At 40.5% G+C, this 18,771-nt stretch overlaps 2 protein-coding genes across 5 annotated transcripts in view; both read left to right on the top strand.

Annotated features, from left to right (window-relative positions):
* The first annotated feature begins 89 nt into the window (after positions 1–89).
* On the top strand, positions 90–10,012 carry LOC110509878 (stomatin-like protein 2, mitochondrial). Its single transcript, XM_021591057.2, has 10 exons — positions 90–381; positions 3,210–3,371; positions 3,527–3,626; positions 3,724–3,782; positions 3,879–3,980; positions 4,063–4,197; positions 4,891–5,035; positions 7,223–7,302; positions 7,406–7,534; positions 7,654–10,012. The coding sequence occupies exons 1-10, from the start codon at positions 340–342 to the stop codon at positions 7,771–7,773; spliced, it is 1,074 nt and encodes a 357-aa protein (XP_021446732.2). The 5' UTR covers positions 90–339; the 3' UTR covers positions 7,774–10,012.
* Positions 10,013–12,632: 2,620 nt separating this feature from the next.
* LOC110509879 (protein unc-13 homolog B) overlaps positions 12,633–18,771 on the top strand; it is a 129,791-nt gene continuing 123,652 nt past the window's right edge. For 3 of the 4 annotated variants that reach the window (XM_036967424.1, XM_021591059.2, XM_021591060.2), the window contains exon 1: positions 12,634–12,858. In XM_036967424.1, the coding sequence (XP_036823319.1) occupies positions 12,837–12,858 (22 nt within the window). In that variant the 5' untranslated portion in view covers positions 12,634–12,836. Of the gene's footprint in view, positions 12,859–18,771 lie in introns of all 4 variants that reach the window. The other variant, XM_036967423.1, reaches the window with a different exon arrangement.

Consider the following 18,771-nt stretch of genomic DNA (forward strand, 5'->3'; position numbering starts at 1 on the left):
CTACAACATATGAAAAGTGCGGGAAATTTGAACTCAGGTTGTTGTCAACCTACACAACCATGCTTAAAGACATCAGAAAGTTTTTAACTTATTAAACATTCACAATGTATATGTTTTAAAGGTAGAATAATGTATTTGTTGCAGTAAGATACGCATCACCTGGACAGATAATCGCCAGAGTTCCGTTTCCCATATCAACAAGGGGACGTGTTTAACCAGTGCACCACCTCAAGTTGTAACTTTCGTTTCCTGGGTCGGCCGAGTGTCATATACGAGAGGATATTCATTTTTATTTTAAACTAAGCCACATACATATCAGCCAACAACCACGCTAAGAAAATGCTCCAAACATTGTGCCGGACCGGTGGTGCTGTTTTAAAGGTAAAATGCAGGGTATTTCAATGCAGTTAGTTTGCTAGCTTGCCAAACCAGTTAGCTAGCTACTAGCCCGATATTAGACCAGGGCAAATTGGCTCTGGAATCCAAAACAGCCAAATACTCTATTTAAATGTGAATCGATTCTCAATTGCAGTACAGTTCTAGAAACATCAATCCATCAACTTTCATATGTCAAAATCATTTTAGAAATTCAAAATACACACTTGCTGTGCACCAGAGGAGGAAGCGGAGGACCAACCACATCAGTGAATTTCATACAAATATTTAAACGTTTAAAAATGTATCCTTTTTAGATACAACTATACAAAATCGATTCACATGTCACCAAATAATTGATTAAATGACAATGTTTTGCAATGAAGGTCTACAGTAGCCTCAACATAGTTGTAAATGAGAACTTGTTCTCAACTAGCTTACCTGGTTAAATAAAGGTGAAATAAAACCATTTTAAAAAACAGCCCTCTGTAGGATAGCACCATGGTGTAACCAGAGGACTGCTAGCTTCCGTACATTGACTTCAATACAAAACTGAGGCTCATGGTTCTCACCCCCTTCCATTGACTTACACAGTAATAATGACAACTTCCAGAGTTATTGCAGCATGAACTGACATGTTGTCCACCCTATCAAAGGATCAGAGAATGAATCTAGTACTGAAAGCACAAGCTACACCAAGCTAGCACTGCTGTGCATAAAATGTGTTGAGTAGTTTACTCAAAAAGATAGACAACAATTTTGAACCCCCAAAAATAAAGGAGGAGGACAGAGCTGCATTTGCTTTTTTAAATGAAATATAGCTCTAGTTTAGCTTACTCACACACAGCTCAAGTATAGGGAGGCTTTGTTAGCTAGCTGGCTTTTACTATCCAACAGTGGAACAATTCCTAGTCAAGGTAAGCTTTTGGTTTTACTAATGTATTGCCACCAGGGCCCACTGGTGAAACTGCTTACTGACTGTACTGCATGATTGTAGTGAGTTTACAAACACCTTAGTTCTAGTAGCTATGTTGACTATGACGTTACCTTATGTTATATGGTGACAGGGATGTAGCCTGTGTGTAGCAGTTATGATATGAAGGTTTGGCTTGGAAAGGTTTTTTCACCTGGTCACAGACAGCTGATGTGTTGTGCATTGAAGTCCACAAGGGAAGGGAAAAGGTTCAGAGGATGAGAGTGTGTAGATGCATGATGGAATGCAACAAGCTGTTTGTATATGGCTAGGAAAGTTAACTGTTTTTGTGTGATTAGGGGAGTATTTATTCAGCTGATTCTGTTAAAATGTTTTTTAAACAGAACGAAACAGGGATAAACAAAACTGCATTTGTCCAATAGAAACTTGTTTACAACTCTTGTACTAATGATTACACATTAGTTTAGCTAGATACAGGCAAGAGTGTGCAAGGCGGTATTGAATGTGTCATTGTCTGTCCATGTGTCACCTCAAATCTTTCATCCAAAATGCTGTACTAGAAATAAGTCCATGCTCATGAAAAGAAAATCGCCCTCCCTCATCATAAACTATAAAAATTGTCCTCAAAAGGCACCCACCGTCACTGCTGTACACTGTTTTAACTGGTTTTAACAGTTGCAGCCAACAATATTTTACACACAAACACGTTTGTGGCATCCATCTTCAGTTTACACACAGGTGGGCAATCTGACGTCTGTATTGGCAGCATTTACGGTGACACAGCCTCTGCAGAAGTCTGGGCATTCATACTGCTTCACGGAGCAGTGCTGTCAAGGATGTGCATTTGTGTTTATATAGCACCTCCCGCCAATCAATCAGGTCACTGCGGAGCTTTATGGAGCCCACCACATTGTTACAAAATTTGGGAGGCGATGGGGTAAGGAGCTCAATTTGGCCTCTGTATGATTCTGGAAGCTTCGCAATTGCGTCACACCTTCCACACGGAACCTCCAACCACATTTTCGTATTAAGCATAAATTGGCATTTTGTGGAAAAAGGATCAAAGCAGATAGTTAACCAATAGCTACCCGAACTAACTATTTAGCAATCTTATGGCTTGGTGGTAGAAGCTGTTCAGGGTCCTGTTGGTTCCAGACTTGGTGCATCGGTACCATTTTCTGAGATATACTGGGCCATATGCACTACCCTCTGTAGCGCCTTGTGGTGGAATCAAGCATTTGCCATACCAAGCGGTGATGCAGTCAGTCAAAATGCTCTCAATGATGCAGCTCTAGTATTTTTTTGAGGATATGAGGGCACATGCCAAATCTTTTCAGCCTCCTGAGGGGGATGAAGCATTGTCGTGGCCTCTTCACGACTGTTAGTGTGTGTGAACCATGATAATTCCTTAGTGATGTGGGCAACGATGAACTTGAAGCTCTCGACCTGCTGCACTACAGCCCAGTTGATGTGGATGGGGGTGTGCTCAGCCCTCCGTTTCATGAATTAATAGAGCTGACGTTATTCCTTATTCAACATGTCAGAGCGGCATGTTTGTTCTACATAGCATATTTGTATCTGAATGTTGCAAAACGTTGTGTCCTGCTGAACGCACCCTGGGTATTCAACTCATATCCATCATGTTAACTAGCATTGAAACCAGAAAGAGTACCAGTAGATAGCTAGCTGGCTATTGTTGAAACTACCGGTGAATAACAAGCAAGGAATGAATAACTATTTAGATATCTAATTTCTATCATGTTTTGGGTCATAGCTAATCACTGAGGTTTCAAGCTCCATCATTATGTAGCTTTTCAAGTTCCAACGCTCATGGAGTAATTTTCTGGTCATGATGCAACAATGTGTCACTCTGATGGTGTTTGTTATTGTTTCCCTCCAGCATTCCCAGAGGACAGTGCCCACAGTGCCAGTGTTGTGGGCGACACAAGCCCAGCAGCGATGGGCATCCAGTCTACCCATGAACACTGTGGTTCTGTTTGTACCACAACAAGAATCCTGGGTTGTGGAAAGGATGGGCCGCTTCCATCGCATCTTGGAGCCGGTAACTTACCCATTGATCTGCAATTAGCCAGTGATCTGCACCCTTAATTATATTATCACACTATATCAAAGTATAAATCCTGAATATATTTATATATATATATATCTCAAATTGATCATTTTTATGCATCTTGTCCTCTTTTGTATATTCTGTAGGGCTTGAATATCCTTATCCCAATCCTGGACAAAATTCGTTATGTTCAAAGTCTTAAAGAGATTGTTATTGATGTCCCAGAGCAGTCTGCGGTCTCTTTAGGTGAGTGACATCACTGTGTTTGTCACTGTCATTTTCACTGCAATGTAGTCAGTTGGTCCTCGGCTCTGGATTAACTGATGTCTGATTACATCCACAGATAATGTGACACTACAGATAGATGGAGTCCTCTATCTTAGGATATTGGATCCTTTTAAGGTAGGTTGGTGAAAACCATGATGTCTTGATGTTATTGTTTATTGAATGTTTTTGCTTTGTTTTTAGATGTTGATAACAAGATGTACTTCCTTCCAGGCCAGCTATGGAGTTGAGGACCCAGAGTATGCTGTCACCCAACTTGCTCAGACCACCATGCGCTCAGAGTTAGGAAAACTGACCCTGGACAAAGTATTCAGGGTGAGACTCAAAATTGTGTTTCAGAGTGAATTTGTATTTATTTATCTCATTACCTTATTGTTTTATATATTTCTTTCTTCAGGAAAGAGAGACCCTAAATACCAACATAGTCCACTCCATAAACCAGGCATCAGATGACTGGGGAATCCGTTGCCTTCGTTATGAAATCAAGGATATACATGTTCCACCTCGTGTCAAAGAGTCCATGCAGATGCAGGTGAGAGGGGCTGGCCCTGCTGCCAACAAACTGGGAGACAGATCTTCAACCTGAAATTATCGCTGAACATGAGCTTAATCTTAGCCTATCAGTTTTGTATGTGTACAGATGTACTCTCTTAATTTGATCACTCTGTTGTTGCAGAAAATGCAAACTTGTAGTGTATTTTGAAGTCCTACTCGAGTCTCCTTTTCAGCTCATTTATCACATTTCAATAGGTGGTCCAGGTAAATCATGACACAGCACAATGGGGGGGGGGGGGTTGTTTTTTAGACAACTGCAAACTTCAAGAAGTACGGCATACAAGGGGTTGGTCAGCTAGGGATTCATGATGTCATCGGCCTCTCCTTTCTTGAGTGACAATAGAGGAGCAATATAGAACACTATTTTGCTCAAAACCTATTTTATTACTATTTTAGTGTGTGTACTTTACTGTATTTATGCTTGGGATATCGCTTTTCATCAGCAAAAGTATAAAAACATCGCTGAAGGACATCTTAATTTTAAACTTTCAAATTTCAGACTTGATTTGCCCTTACGAAAAAATATCAACCCACAAAAATGTCCATTAATTATAATCCACATAATAATTTGCATTTCCTGTTGCTACAGGATTGTTTTCCTGCTGTGAGAAACTGGTCAAATTAAAATAGAACATCTATACACTCTTTCTGACTGCCTTTCATTGTGTAGGTGGAGGCAGAGCGTAAGAAGAGAGCCACTGTGCTGGAGTCGGAAGGGCACAAGGAAGCAGCCATCAATGTTGCTGAGGGTCGCAAGCAAGCTCAGATCCTGGCCTCGGAAGGACAGAAAGCAGAACAGATCAATAATGCAGCTGGTAGGTTGATACACATACAGTGCATTCAGAAAGTATTCAGACCACTTTACTTTTTCCACATTTTGATACGTTACAGCCTTATTATAAAATAGATTAAATAAAAACATGTAAATCTATACACTGTTAGGTTCCAAATAAACAGAGTAAAGAAAACTCATGGACGCTTAGTAAAGCTCAAACCAAGTTTATTCACCCACTGTGTCATACAGCTGCAAATGACAAACATATTCACATTCACAAATACACCTCTGTTGCTATCCAGAACCTTAGGGATATCTGTTCTTCCTCTGACCTGACCTCGGCCCCAAATTCCTTACTCCTCCCCATAGGATCCCTGATGTCCAACAATAACATATTGACAGAATGTAAGCGTTCTACATTCCCCTCTCTCTCTGAATTTTTTTTGTTCAAGTTTAGTAGTCAGAACCCATCAACACAATTTCCCATAATGACGAAGCGAAAACAGGTTTGAAGTCATTTTTGAAAACCTATAACAAATAAAAAACAGAAGCCTTATTTACTCAAGTATTCAGACCCTTTGCTATGAGACTCGATATTGAACTCAGGGTCATCCTTGTTTCCATAGATCATCCTTGAGATGTTTCTACAACTTCATTGGAGTCCACCTGTGGTAAATTCAATTGATTGGACATGATTTGGAAAGGCACACACCTGCTGATATAAGCTCCCACAGTTGACAAAAACCAAGCCATGAGGCTGAAGGAATTGTCTGTATCGCTCTGAGACAGAATTGTGTCAAAGCACAGATCTGGGGAAAGGTACCAAAAAATGTCTGCAGTATAGAAAGTTCCCAAGAAGACAGTGGCCTCCATTCTTAAATGGAAGAAGTTTGAAACCACCAAGACTCTTCCTAGAGCCCGGCGGACTGGCCAAACTGAGCAATTGGGGGGGAAAGGGCCTTGGTTAGGGAGGTGACCAAGAACCCGATGGTCGCTCTGACAGAGCTCCAGAGTTCCTAGGTGGAGATGGTTGTCTTTCTGGAAGGTACTCCCATCTCAGCAGCACTCCACCAATCAGGCCTTTATGGTAGAGTGGCCAGACGAACGCCACTCCTCAGTAAAAGGCACATGACAGCTCGCTTGGAGTTTGTCAAAAGGCACGTAAAGGACTCTGACCATGAGAAACAAGATTCTCTGGTCTGATGAAACCAATATTGAACTCTTTAGCCAGAATGCCAAGCGTCACATCTGGAGGAAACCTGGCACCATCCCTACGTTGAAGCATGGTAGTGGCAGCATCATGCTGTGGGGATGTTTTTCAGCGACAGGGACTGGGAGACTAGTCAGGATCAAGGGAAAGCTGAACAGAGCAAAGTACAGAGAGAGCCTTGATGAAAAACTGCTCCAGAGTGCTCAGGACCTCAGACTGGGGTGAAGGTTCACCTTCCAACAGAACAACGACCTTAAGCACACAGCCAAGACACCACAGGGAGTGGCTTCTTGACAATTCCTTGAGTGGCCCAGCCAGAGACCGGACTTGAACCCGATCAAACATCTCTGGAGAGACCTGAAAAAAGCTGTGCAGCCACGCTCCCCTTCCAACCTGACAGAGCTTGAGAAGATCTGCAGAGAAGAATGGGAGAAACTCTCAAAATACAATTGTTAGTAGTTACTGTCTTGCCTCATCGCTACATCTCCCGTACGGGCTCGGGAGAGACGAAGGTCGAGAGTCATGCGTCCTGCGAAACACAACCCAACCAAGCCGCACTGCTTCTTAACACAGCGCGCATCCAACCCGGAAGCCAGCCGCACCAATGTGTCGGAGGAAACACCGTACACCTAGCGACCTGGTCAGCGCGCACTGCGCCCGGCCCGCCACAGGAGACGCTAGTGCGCGATGAGACAAGGATATCCCTACCGGCCAAACCTTCCCTAACCCAGATGACGCTAGGCCAATTGTGCGTCGCCCCATGGACCTCCCGGTCGCGGCCGGCTGCGACAGAGCCTGGGCTCGAACCCTTAGACCACTGTACCACCCGGGAGGCCCCGAACGGCTCCTGTTTGCTTCATCAAACTTAGTTGAATGCACTGACTGTAAGTCACTCTGGGTAAATGACAAATGTTTCTGTAATGTAAGGAAGCTTGATGTACAAGTACACCCTCTGGACAGGACTCTAGTCTCTGTCACCATTTCTGATGAATGACTCTTATCTTTATCTTCACCTAGGTGAGGCCAATGCTGTCTTAGCCAAAGCAGAGGCCAAGGCTAAGGCTATCCGGTTGTTGTCAGAGGCTCTAGCTGAGCAGGTAAAGTAGCTGTGATGGCTTCATCGTGTTCATGTAAGTGTGTACATGTTGATCTATTGTGTCTAAATGGCACTTGACCCAACTGTCATTGTGTTTTGGACAGAATGGAAACGCGGCAGCCTCCCTCAGTGTGGCTGAGCAGTACGTCTCAGCTTTCTCCAAGCTAGCCAAAGAGTCCAACACTATCCTGCTGCCCTCCAACTCTGGTGACATCAGTGGCATGGTCACACAGGTCTGTCTCTGTTTCTTAAGCTATTTAATTATGTGTGATTGCACAGGCCATCTTCCCTGTCTCTCGCTCTTCTTCCTATTTCAGAACAGTAACAGTATCTATTTTTCCCTTCTCTTTAGGCTATGGCTATTTATGGCAGCCTGGCCAAGCAAAGCTCAAAAAATATAGAATGTGTGACCCCAGTGACCCCAGAGTGGGCGATGGAGAAGAGTGAGGACCCTGCACCACCAGCCCAGTAGTGAATGATGTCAAGACCACTCAGAGTCAGGCACAGAACAACCACGAGTGCCTGTTCAGCACCTCTGTCTGGCCCAAAGGACACGCTGCAGGACATAGAAACAGAAGGGCAGGATAAGAACGTAAAAACTTTGGGAATGCTTAACAGCCTGGAAACATCAACCCATTTGAGACAATACATGTCACTTACACTGTTTTATTTTGAATGAGTGGTATTGTACACAGTACGTACACACGTTCCAATTGCAAATCCACGAGCTGTCGTATTGATACTCTTCTCTTGCATCAACAGATCAAAGGACTGCAGTGGTAGGTATGATAGTAAACTGCTAGACTGGTTTAGGGCGTTCTGAATTAGCTCCCGGGGAATAGGATATGATCTATTTTATGTGATGTACTGTTGCAATGATAATCTCCTGTCTTCTTCATGTCCAATTATTTGTCCTTCATATGTTTTAATTTCATAGTCTCATGAATGTTTTAGTTCATGTAAGTGAGAGCTTGTGCCCTGACATTAAGATCCTCCCTGGTTCAGAGCAAGCAGAGAAGGGAACAAAGGTCAGATTTAAATATATAGTGTCGGTCAAAAGTTTGGACACACCTACTCATTCATGAGTTTTTCTTTATTTTCACTATTTTCTACATTGTAGATTAGCAGTGAAGACATCAAAACTATGAAATACCACATATGGAATCATGTAGTAACCAAAAAAGTTTCAAAAATTACCTCAGATCAAAAATACATTATGGAAGTGCAATGTTTTATTTCACATCAATACCAGATCAAAAGGGTAATCTGTGAATGAGGAATGTTTGACATAACATAGGAAATGTGTATACATTCAATGACAATACACTATCCTAACCAAAATACCAATAAATGGCCTTCCATGTACAATTTTAATGATGATGCTGTCACTATTAAAGGATTTGTGACTGGCTTTAGGGAAGATTGTAACATCTCATCATAATAAATCTTGGGGAAATTATCGGTTTGAATGATTTGGAAGTGTACACAGCAGGGATTTCATATTTTTTTATTTTTCCATATTGTTCATTGTAGTAAATATACATACAAAATTCAGTCACTGAAAGTTTGAAAATTAAATCTCAGTAAAAAAAAAAATCATTTATCATGATTTCCACCACAGTATGCATGTTACACATAGAAGCCTCAGGGAGGGGCTGTTGAGTTATTTAGGGATATTTTGTCTACTAGTACCAGCCAAGCCACTTACAGCTTTTCTAAACCATTTCTGGTGACTGACTGATCTACAAATAATGAGTAGTTATTTATGTGGCAAGGTGATTTGTGGATCAGTCAAGGCGCCTGTTGCCAGCGATGTCACACTAGCCCCTACTCTTGCTGTTCCACCACAGCTGCTACAATATCACCAATTATATGAACCACCCCAACCAAAGCTGTAGGTGATCCTAATGGCTGCATTAGGTATAATGACATCATTCAGACTCAACAATGAAAAGGTGTTGGCCACCTAGGGATGTAAAGTATGTATTTTAATGTAAGGGAAAAATATACTGAACAGAAATATAAACGCAACATGTAAAGTGTTGGTTCCATGTTTCATGAGCTGAAATGAAAGATCCCAGAAATGTTTCATACACAAAAAGCTTATTTGTCTCAAATGTTGAGCACAAATTTGTTTACATTCCCATTAGTGAGCATTTCTTCTTTGCCATGATAATCCATCCACCTGACAGGTATGGTATATCAGTAAGCTAATTAAACACCACTCTAAAATGTGCAGTTTTGTCACACAACACAATGCCACATGTCTCAAGTTTTGAGGGATCGTGCAATTAGCATGCTGACTGTAGGAATGTCCACCAGAGCTGTTGCCAGATAATTTAATGTTCATTTCTCTAGCATAAACTGCCTCCAATGTCGTTTTAGAGAATTTGGCAGTACATCCAACTGTAAACACGCAAGCCCAGAACATCCAAATCCGGCTTCTTCATCTGTGGGATCGTCAGACCAGCCACCCGGACAGCTGTTTGTAATAAAGCCCTTTTGTGGGGAAAAACTAATTCTGATGAACTGGGCCTGGCTCCCCAGTGAAATCCATAGATTAGAGCCTAATGAAATTATTTCAATTGACTGATTTCCTTATATTAATTGTAATTTAGTAAAATTGTTGCATGTTGCATTTATATTTTTGTTTGGTATACAATGGTTCATCATTTCCATGTCAATGGACAATAAAGGTCTAACAATATGCATCAGTGATATTGTAGAATTTACTTGTGACATAATCAAAATTACTCCAATCCGTAGTAGTTTATAGTTATTTAACTATTATTTCAGCATGGGTTGTTGTCTATCATATGCTTGCTCGACACATTTAACCGAATAACAGAAATGGTGCTGATTCTATCCATTTACAGTGCCTTGCGAAAGTATTCGGCCCCCTTGAACTTTGCGACCTTTTGCCACATTTCAGGCTTCAAACATAAAGATATAAAACTATTTTTTTGTGAAGAATCAACAACAAGTGGGACACAATCATGAAGTGGAACGACATTTATTGGATATTTCAAACTTTTTTAACAAATCAAAAACTGAAAAATTGGCAGTGCAAAATTTTTCAGCCCCCTTAAGTTAATACTTTGTAGCGCCACCTTTTGCTGCGATTACAGCTGTAAGTCGCTTGGGGTATGTCTCTATCAGTTTTGCACATCGAGAGACTGAATTTTTTTCCCATTCCTCCTTGCAAAACAGCTCGAGCTCAGTGAGGTTGGATGGAGAGCATTTGTGAACAGCAGTTTTCAGTTCTTTCCACAGATTCTCGATTGGATTCAGGTCTGGACTCTGACTTGGCCATTCTAACACCTGGATATATTTATTTTTGAACCATTCCATTGTAGATTTTGCTTTGTGTTTTGGATCATTGTCTTGTTGGAAGACAAATCTCCGTCCCAGTCTCAGGTCTTTTGCAGACTCCATCAGGTTTTCTTCCAGAATGGTCCTGTATTTGGCTCCATCCATCTTCCCATCAATTTTAACCTTTTACGCCAAACATAACGTTTTGCATTGTTGCCAAAAAGTTCAATTTTGGTTTCATCTGACCAGAGCACCTTCTTCCACATGTTTGGTGTGTCTCCCAGGTGGCTTGTGGCAAACTTTAACCAACACTTTTTATGGATATCTTTAAGAAATTGCTTTCTTCTTGCCACTCTTCCATAAAGGCCAGTTTTGTGCAATATACGACTGATTGTTGTCCTATGGACAGAGTCTCCCACCTCAGCTGTAGATCTCTGCAGTTCATCCAGAGTGATCACTGGCCTCTTGGCTGCATCTCTGATCGAGCTGAAAGTTTAGAGGGACGGCCAGGTCTTGGTAGATTTGCAGTGGTCTGATACTCCTTCTATTTCAATATTATCGCTTGCACAGTGCTCCTTGGGATGTTTAAAGCTTGGGAAATATTTTTGTATCCAAATCCGGCTTTAAACTTCTTCACAACAGTATCTCGGACCTGCCTGGTGTGTTCCTTGTTCTTCATGATGCTCTCTGCGCTTTTAACGGACCTCTGAGACTATCACAGTGCAGGTGCATTTATACGGAGACTTGATTACACACAGGTGGATTGTATTTATCATCATTAGTCATTTAGGTCAACATTGGATCATTCAGAGATCCTCACTGAACTTCTGGAGAGAGTTTGCTGCACTGAAAGTAAAGGGGCTGAATCGCAGCTGTAATCGTAGCAAAAGGTGGCGCTACAAACTATTAACTTAAGGGGGCTGAATAATTTTGCACTGCCAATTTTTCAGTTTTTGATTTGTTAAAAAAGTTTGAAATATCCAATAAATGTCGTTCCACTTCATGATTGTGTCCCACTTGTTGTTGATTCTTCACAAAAAAATACAGTTTTATATCTTTATGTTTGAAGCCTGAAATGTGGCAAAAGGTCGCAAAGTTCAAGGGGGCCGAATACTTTCGCAAGGCACTGTATATCTATGTAGAAAATCAAATGTCTGGAAAAAAAAATCGAGCATAAATTACTTTTTTCAATTACCAGTACTATTTCAAATCAAATGTTATTTATCACACGTGCCGAATACACCAGGTGTAGACCTTACAGTGAATTGCTTACTTACAAGCCCTTAACCAACAATGTAGTTTTGTGCAAAATACCTAAAAAATAAATAAAAGTAACAAATAATTAAAGACCAGCAGTAAAATAACAATAGCGAGAATATATACAGGGGGTACCAGTTCGACTCTAAGGCTGCATTTACACAGGCAGCCCAAGTCTGAAAAATATCTGATGTGAAAGATCTGATGTGATTGGTCAAAAGACCAACAAGTGTAAAAAATATCAGAATTGGGCTGCTTGTGTAGACATAAATAGTAATAGTATTGATTGAATTTGCAATTAAATGACATTTTTCAGTGAAAGGCTATTCAATAGTGTTTTAATATAGGTCTACATGCAAAAGCTTTCTATGTCATGGCAACATGTTAGAATTCCAAGGAAACAATATAAAACTACAAGGGATCTGAATCTGATTGTAAAGGATGATAACCAAAGAAGACCAACTGGCAATGCAGCGGACAAAACAACTCCAGGCTTTGAGCAAGGCACTTAACCCTAATTGCTCTCTAGATAAGAGAGTCTGCAAAAATTACAAACAAAAAAACTACAGCGCAGGACACTATCTAGGAGTCTGCGTCACCACCTGTTCCCTCAACTGTGGTTTTCAGTCTCTCTTCATCGATTGGTCAGAACCTTCTGTACGGTCCGCCCTTTTCAGAGATTATGCTCCCTCAATGGATGGGCTAGATGTCATTACAGAGTACTTCGGCACCGCCCTCTTATCGCGGTGCTGTCAGGTTAGTCTAATGATTTTTTCCATGGCGTGCCTTTGGCAGGCACCTATTGCTCACTGCCGAACATTTATGTTTCCATTTCCAGCATCTCAAGCCCACCTCTAACTCTGGAAATTCTGCGAAGAATTTAAAAAGTGATTGGAGGCATTGTTTGTAATGTTGCCGTGCCGAGCGCATTTTTGAACTAGAGGAATTGTCAGATAAACTTTTGCCATGTCTCTACTTTGTGTAAGAGGTGAGTTATTACATTTTTCTTTAATACATTTTCATTTATGTTGACTTCTTAAAGCGAAAGAAATACAATTGTCTCAAGTAAAGCAGAGTGTTATTCGCAAACATTATATGTAACGGTTTTGACAGCAGGATGGACCAAACTGAACGAATTGAACTTATGCGACCGTGATTGTTTACGTTTTTTTCCCTTGTTGAAGCCGAGTTATTTACGTTTTTGTCTCCCTTATACAGATAGGGAGGAGAAACTCATGAAGCTCAGATATTATAATAAAATAGTTTATTTTATTTGGATTTGGAGACTGCATGTCTACATTACGTAATTATTCACCAGCTGTTTCCCAGTGTTTTCTTCTCTGTCAGCTGTGACTCAACATTTGTCAATGTTTTGACATTTGTCAACAGTTTTCCAAATTACTACATTGGAATATGTAGTAAAAAGCAGTTTCACTAGATAAATATTTTTAGCAGGTGTAATAGTGTAATTGGATATCAAAGTATATTTATAACTTGTTTGATTTTAATATCATGTAAACCAATGCCATCTTAACGAGGTGTGTGTGATTCTAGATACTAGACAGCCTTTTATCTTTAGATTGTGGATGTCTTAGATCACCATGTCCATTTCCTCTAAATATCTAATTTACTAGACATGTTTGGCAGTGTCTCTGTTTAACATCCTAAACTGTCTTGAAGTAACTATCCATTAAATCTAACTGTTCTGTTCATATTCTGTTAACTCATACCCATATAATGTTGTTGACTCATCCTGTACCCGTATTTGTGTCCAAAGTGTAAATTGGAGGAAAATCAAAATCCTCACCTCAAACTTGTATCTTAAAAAGATGTTTCAGAAATGCTTGCTATTGCCTCGGAGAGGATGATGTCATCTTTTTGAGGAGGATGAGCTTGCCAATCATTGGTCTATCACATGAATATTTTTAATGACCAGTATTCGCCCTCACAATTCTGTTATTGAGGTACGCCCACCCCATTTCAACAGAGAAAAGCTGCTTTTTAACATGATTAAACAATTTCACTCATATTGTAATTCATTATAGGTCATATTTCATAGATATCTGGAAACACTGGACACTTACTTTAAGATAGTATAGTCCTATTACATATCAGGTAAAGCACATGTTATAATTTTTTTTAGAATGCTGTCTGGAGTAGAGGTGGACCGATTATGATTTTTCAACGCCGATACCGATTTATTGGAGGACCAAAAAAAGCCGATACCGCTTAATCAGACTATTTTTGTTTTATTTGTATTATTTTTTTTTACATTTATTGATGTATTTTATTTCTTTTTTATATATTATTTTTTATTATTATTTATTTATTAATTTATTTGTAATAATAACAATTACAACAATACTAAATGAACACTTATTTTAACTTAATATAATACATCAATAAAATCAATTTAGCCTCAAATAAATAATGAAACATGTTCAATTTGGTTTAAAAAATGCAAAAACAAAGTGTTGGAGAAGAAAGTAAAAGTGCAATATGTGCCATGTAAAAAAGCTAACGTTTAAGTTCCTTGCTCAGAACATGAGAACATATGAAAGCTGGTGGTTCCTTTTACCGAGTCTTCAATATTCCCAGGTAAGAAGTTTTAGGTTGTAGTTATTATAGGAATTATAGGTCTATTTCTCTCTATACCATTTGTATTTCATATACCTTTGACTATTGGATGTTCTTATAGGCACTTTAGTATTGCCAATGTAACAGTATAGCTTCCGTACCTCTCCTCGCTCCTACCTGGGCTCGAACCAGGAACACAACGACAACAGCCACCCTCGAAGCAGCGTTACCCATAGAGCAAGGGGAACAACTACTCCAAGTCTCAGAGCGAGTGACGTTTGAAACGCTATTAGCGTGCACCCCGCTAACTAGCTAGCCATTTCACATCACATCATTACACCAGCCTAATCTCGGGAGTTGATAGGCTTGAAGTCATAAACAGCAGAGCTGCTGGCAAAACCCACAAAAGTGCTGTTTGAATGAGTGCTTATGAGCCTGCTGGTGCCTACCATCGCTCAGTCAGACTGCTCTATCAAATCATAGACTTAATTATAACATAATAACACACAGAAATGCGAGCCATAGGTCATTAATATGGTCGAATCCGGAAACTATCATCTCGAAAACGAGACTTTTATTCTTTCAGTGAAATACGGAACCGTTCCGTATTTTATCTAACGTGTGGCATCCATCAGTCTAAATATTCCTGTTACATTGCACAACCTTCAATGTTATGTCATAATTACGTAAAATTCTGGTAAATTAGTTCACAATGAGCCAGGCGGCCCAAACTGTTGCATATACCCTGACTCTGCGTGCAATGAACGCAAGAGAAGTGACATAATTTCACCTGGTTAATATGGCCTGCTAACCCGGATTACTTTTAGCTAAATATGCAGGTTTAAAATATATACTTCTGTGTATTGATTTTAAGAAAGGCATTGGTGTTTATGGTTAGGTACACAATGGAGCAACGACAGTCTTTTTTCGTGAATGCGCACTGCATCGATTATATGCAACGCAGGGCACGCTAGATAGACTAGTAATATCATCAACCATGTGTAGTAATAACTAGTGATTATGATTGATTAAGTTTAATGCTAGCTAGCAACTCACCCTAGCTTCTTACTGCATTCGCGTAACAGGCGGGCTCCTCGTGAGGCAGGTGGTTAGAGCATTGGACTAGTTAACCGTAAGGTTGCAAGATTGAATCCCTATGCTGACAAGGTAAAAATCTGTCGTTCTGCCCCTGAACAAGGCAGTTAACCCACCGTTCCTAGGCCGTCATTGAAAATAAGAATGTGTTCTTAACTGACTTGCCTAGTTAAATAAAGATTAAATAAAGGTGTAAAAAAAAGATGGCAAAATCGGTCCAAAATTACCGATTTCCGATTCTTATGAAAACTTGAAATCGGTCCTAATTAATCGGCCATTCCGATGAATCGATCGACCTCTATCATCAACCATGTGTAGTTAACTAGTGATTATGTTAAGATTGATTGTTTTTTTATAAGATACGTTAAATGCTAGTTAGCACCTTACCTTGGCTCCTTGCTGCACTGCATAACAGGTTGTCAGCCTGCCACGCAGTCTCCTCATGGAGTGCAATGTAATTGGCCATTTTCAGTGTCCAAAAATGCCGATTACCATTGTTATGAAAACTTGAAATTGGCCCTAATTAATCGGCCATTTTGGGAAAAATACTAAAATGTTACAAAATAATACCCAAATAGAAAAATGATTACTAGTATCTGATTAGTTTTATTATCTCCCCCTGTCGTCAATACCTCTGTGGCTGGTACGGTCACTCTTTCTCTTTTTGACACTGAGAGAAAATAAAACAGGCAGGTGTTGAGTGTCAAGTCTAGTCCTTCAGGCCTATCTCCATCAAGACTAATAATGTTCAAAACATGTTTTTGTCCATTTCATGCAAGTGTACATAGCAGACATGCCAGTGTCAACCACGCTCTGAGGTATTATTTTCATATCTCTACAATCATTATATTTTGGCAGGTACATTATGGCACAGATGTGTGATTGTGACCAGTTGGCAGAGGTACTTATTATAGGAGCTTGTGTGTCTTGCCACCTAGGTCTGTCTGTGATCACAGTTCTAACCAACTACAAATTCAGTTGTCAGGCTCATCACACCATGCAAGTGAGTCTTAAAAATTTTCAGTTTACCTAATTCAGTCCGCGGCTATTGTTGTCACGTCCAGACTTGGTCAGGTAACAAAACAGTATAAATGGTATCTGTCTTCTCTTGGCATCTGTCCATGGGCTAACCTTAATTATCCTCATCCAGAGCAATCTTGTTTGACACCTCTTATAGCCAAGTCTCTATCTGGGCCTGTCACAGGCCAGAAGAGATGAGAGCGTGTGGCAGTGAATGGGTCATAAGGAGTCTGGATGGGTTGACACAGCATATCCAGAGACAAGTAGCCTAATGAACACTCAAAATTACAGATTTTAAATGCTAGGCTACCTGCCACTCCATTGAGTCCCCACTAAACCGTCTGGTCGGCCTGTATGTGATTGGCTGCTGTGACTCACCCATTCCCCCGTACAGCAGCGCCATGGTTTTTGGTTTATTTATTACCTTTAGAAAGGCCCCTCTCCATGGTGATGTCTACACAACAGATAAGTGGTCTCCCCTCCAAGTGCCCACGTGTGACAGGGACAGTCATGAGACCCCTGCTGTGTGTGAAACAGGATAGGGTGGACAAGGGACAGTCACAGAGACCCCTGCTGTGTGTGGAGCGTGGCTAGGTGGACAGTACACAGGGACCATTAATAATATTCTCCAGAAAACCTAGGGATTGTAATGTGTGGATCCTGGATAGACATCCTGATTTGGTAGATCATTTTTGCAGACAGAATATTTTTGGAGTACCACCAAGCCTTTTCATATGCTAAGTGTGCCATTGACATGGACTGGGATTTAGTCTGTGGCTCCTCTGAAAAAACAGTGATGTGTGTCTCTTAGTGCTATAGAAAAACAGTGTTCGTGACAGTCTTCATGAAATGAAAGCAAACAATGTCGTGAAATGGGCAATGTTGACTTTGGCACAGATTCAGCTGTGTCAATAATCTGATATATAGATAAAGCGACAGACAGACAGCTCGAAGGTGTATGGACTAGGCCTTTAAATCATGAAGATCGTGTGAGAGGGGAATGACATGGGAAAGATGTCATGTTGAAAGGGAGAAACAAGAACAAGTCCAATAGAACAGACAGAGATTGTGAGTACAGTAGCAAAATTGTGAGAGCAGAGAGGGGGAGAGCGCTGAGAGATTGCAAAAGTAATCCTATAGACATCTGTTTCTCTCTCTCGCCTGCTCGCCCACCCGCCCATAGCCTCCACTTCATATGCTCAGTGCAATGTGTAAATACAGAACAATACCAGCCGCAGCAGAGCCTTTGACCCAACTTGCTGAATTTATCTTCCTGCTTCCTGTCTCCCTGGGCCCGCCTGACGACGCTCTCTAGCCACAGCACTCCAGGCATGCAGGGCCAGAGTCAGGAGTTTCTGTCCCTCCCATCCACCATGTTTTCACATGATGTGCCTCCTCTGTCCCCAACTTAAAGATGTCCTCCAGCTATTTAAAAAAAAACTTTTACTGTTTTACCTTTATCTCACTTATAAATACAGTAAAGAACACAGTACTAAAAGGTAAGAAAACTATGTTTTGAGAAAAATATTTTTAGACATAACTGCAAACTTCAGCGAGTAGGGCATTCAAGGAGATGGTCTGATGGGAATCTGTGATGTCATCGGCTTCCCCCCTTGCTTGAGGGATAATAGATGAGCACACTTGTGCTATGTCATGACTTACCTGGACCTCCTATTGAGATGTGACTTTTGTTAAGTAAACCAGGTGTTATCAAATCAAATGTATTGGTCACATACGCATGTTTAACTGATGTTATTGCAGGTGTAGTGAAATGCTTGTGCTTCTAGCTCTGACAGTTCAGTAATATTTAACAATGAGGTGAAAAGGAGACTGGAGTGCCAATTTAAGTGTTACCAGTACTAATCCTCTGAGTTAAGTAACAGTCGCAAGCGAGTCAATATTAAAATGCGCCTCGTGCTGGGCTGCTGGCAGTTAAAGTTTGAGTGGATGTAATAAATTATGTTGGTATGTAGTATTGTTTTGTGGAACTGCTGTTAGCTTTTTTCTATCCCATATTTTCTTTGCTATGCTGTGTTTTTAATCTACTAAAACTAATACACCCTGGCTCAAATTATTATAACTTTTACTGCTTAGTGATATTTTGTGGTTGCCAATATCAAATATGTCCCTCTTGTCAGCTTATTTAGTAAAGAAACCAATATGGCTAGACATTAGTTGAGCACACCGTAGAGCAGATTAGAAAACAGTA

This window comes from Oncorhynchus mykiss, chromosome Y (assembly GCF_013265735.2).
Source record: "Oncorhynchus mykiss isolate Arlee chromosome Y, USDA_OmykA_1.1, whole genome shotgun sequence".
Taxonomy (NCBI): domain Eukaryota; kingdom Metazoa; phylum Chordata; class Actinopteri; order Salmoniformes; family Salmonidae; genus Oncorhynchus; species Oncorhynchus mykiss.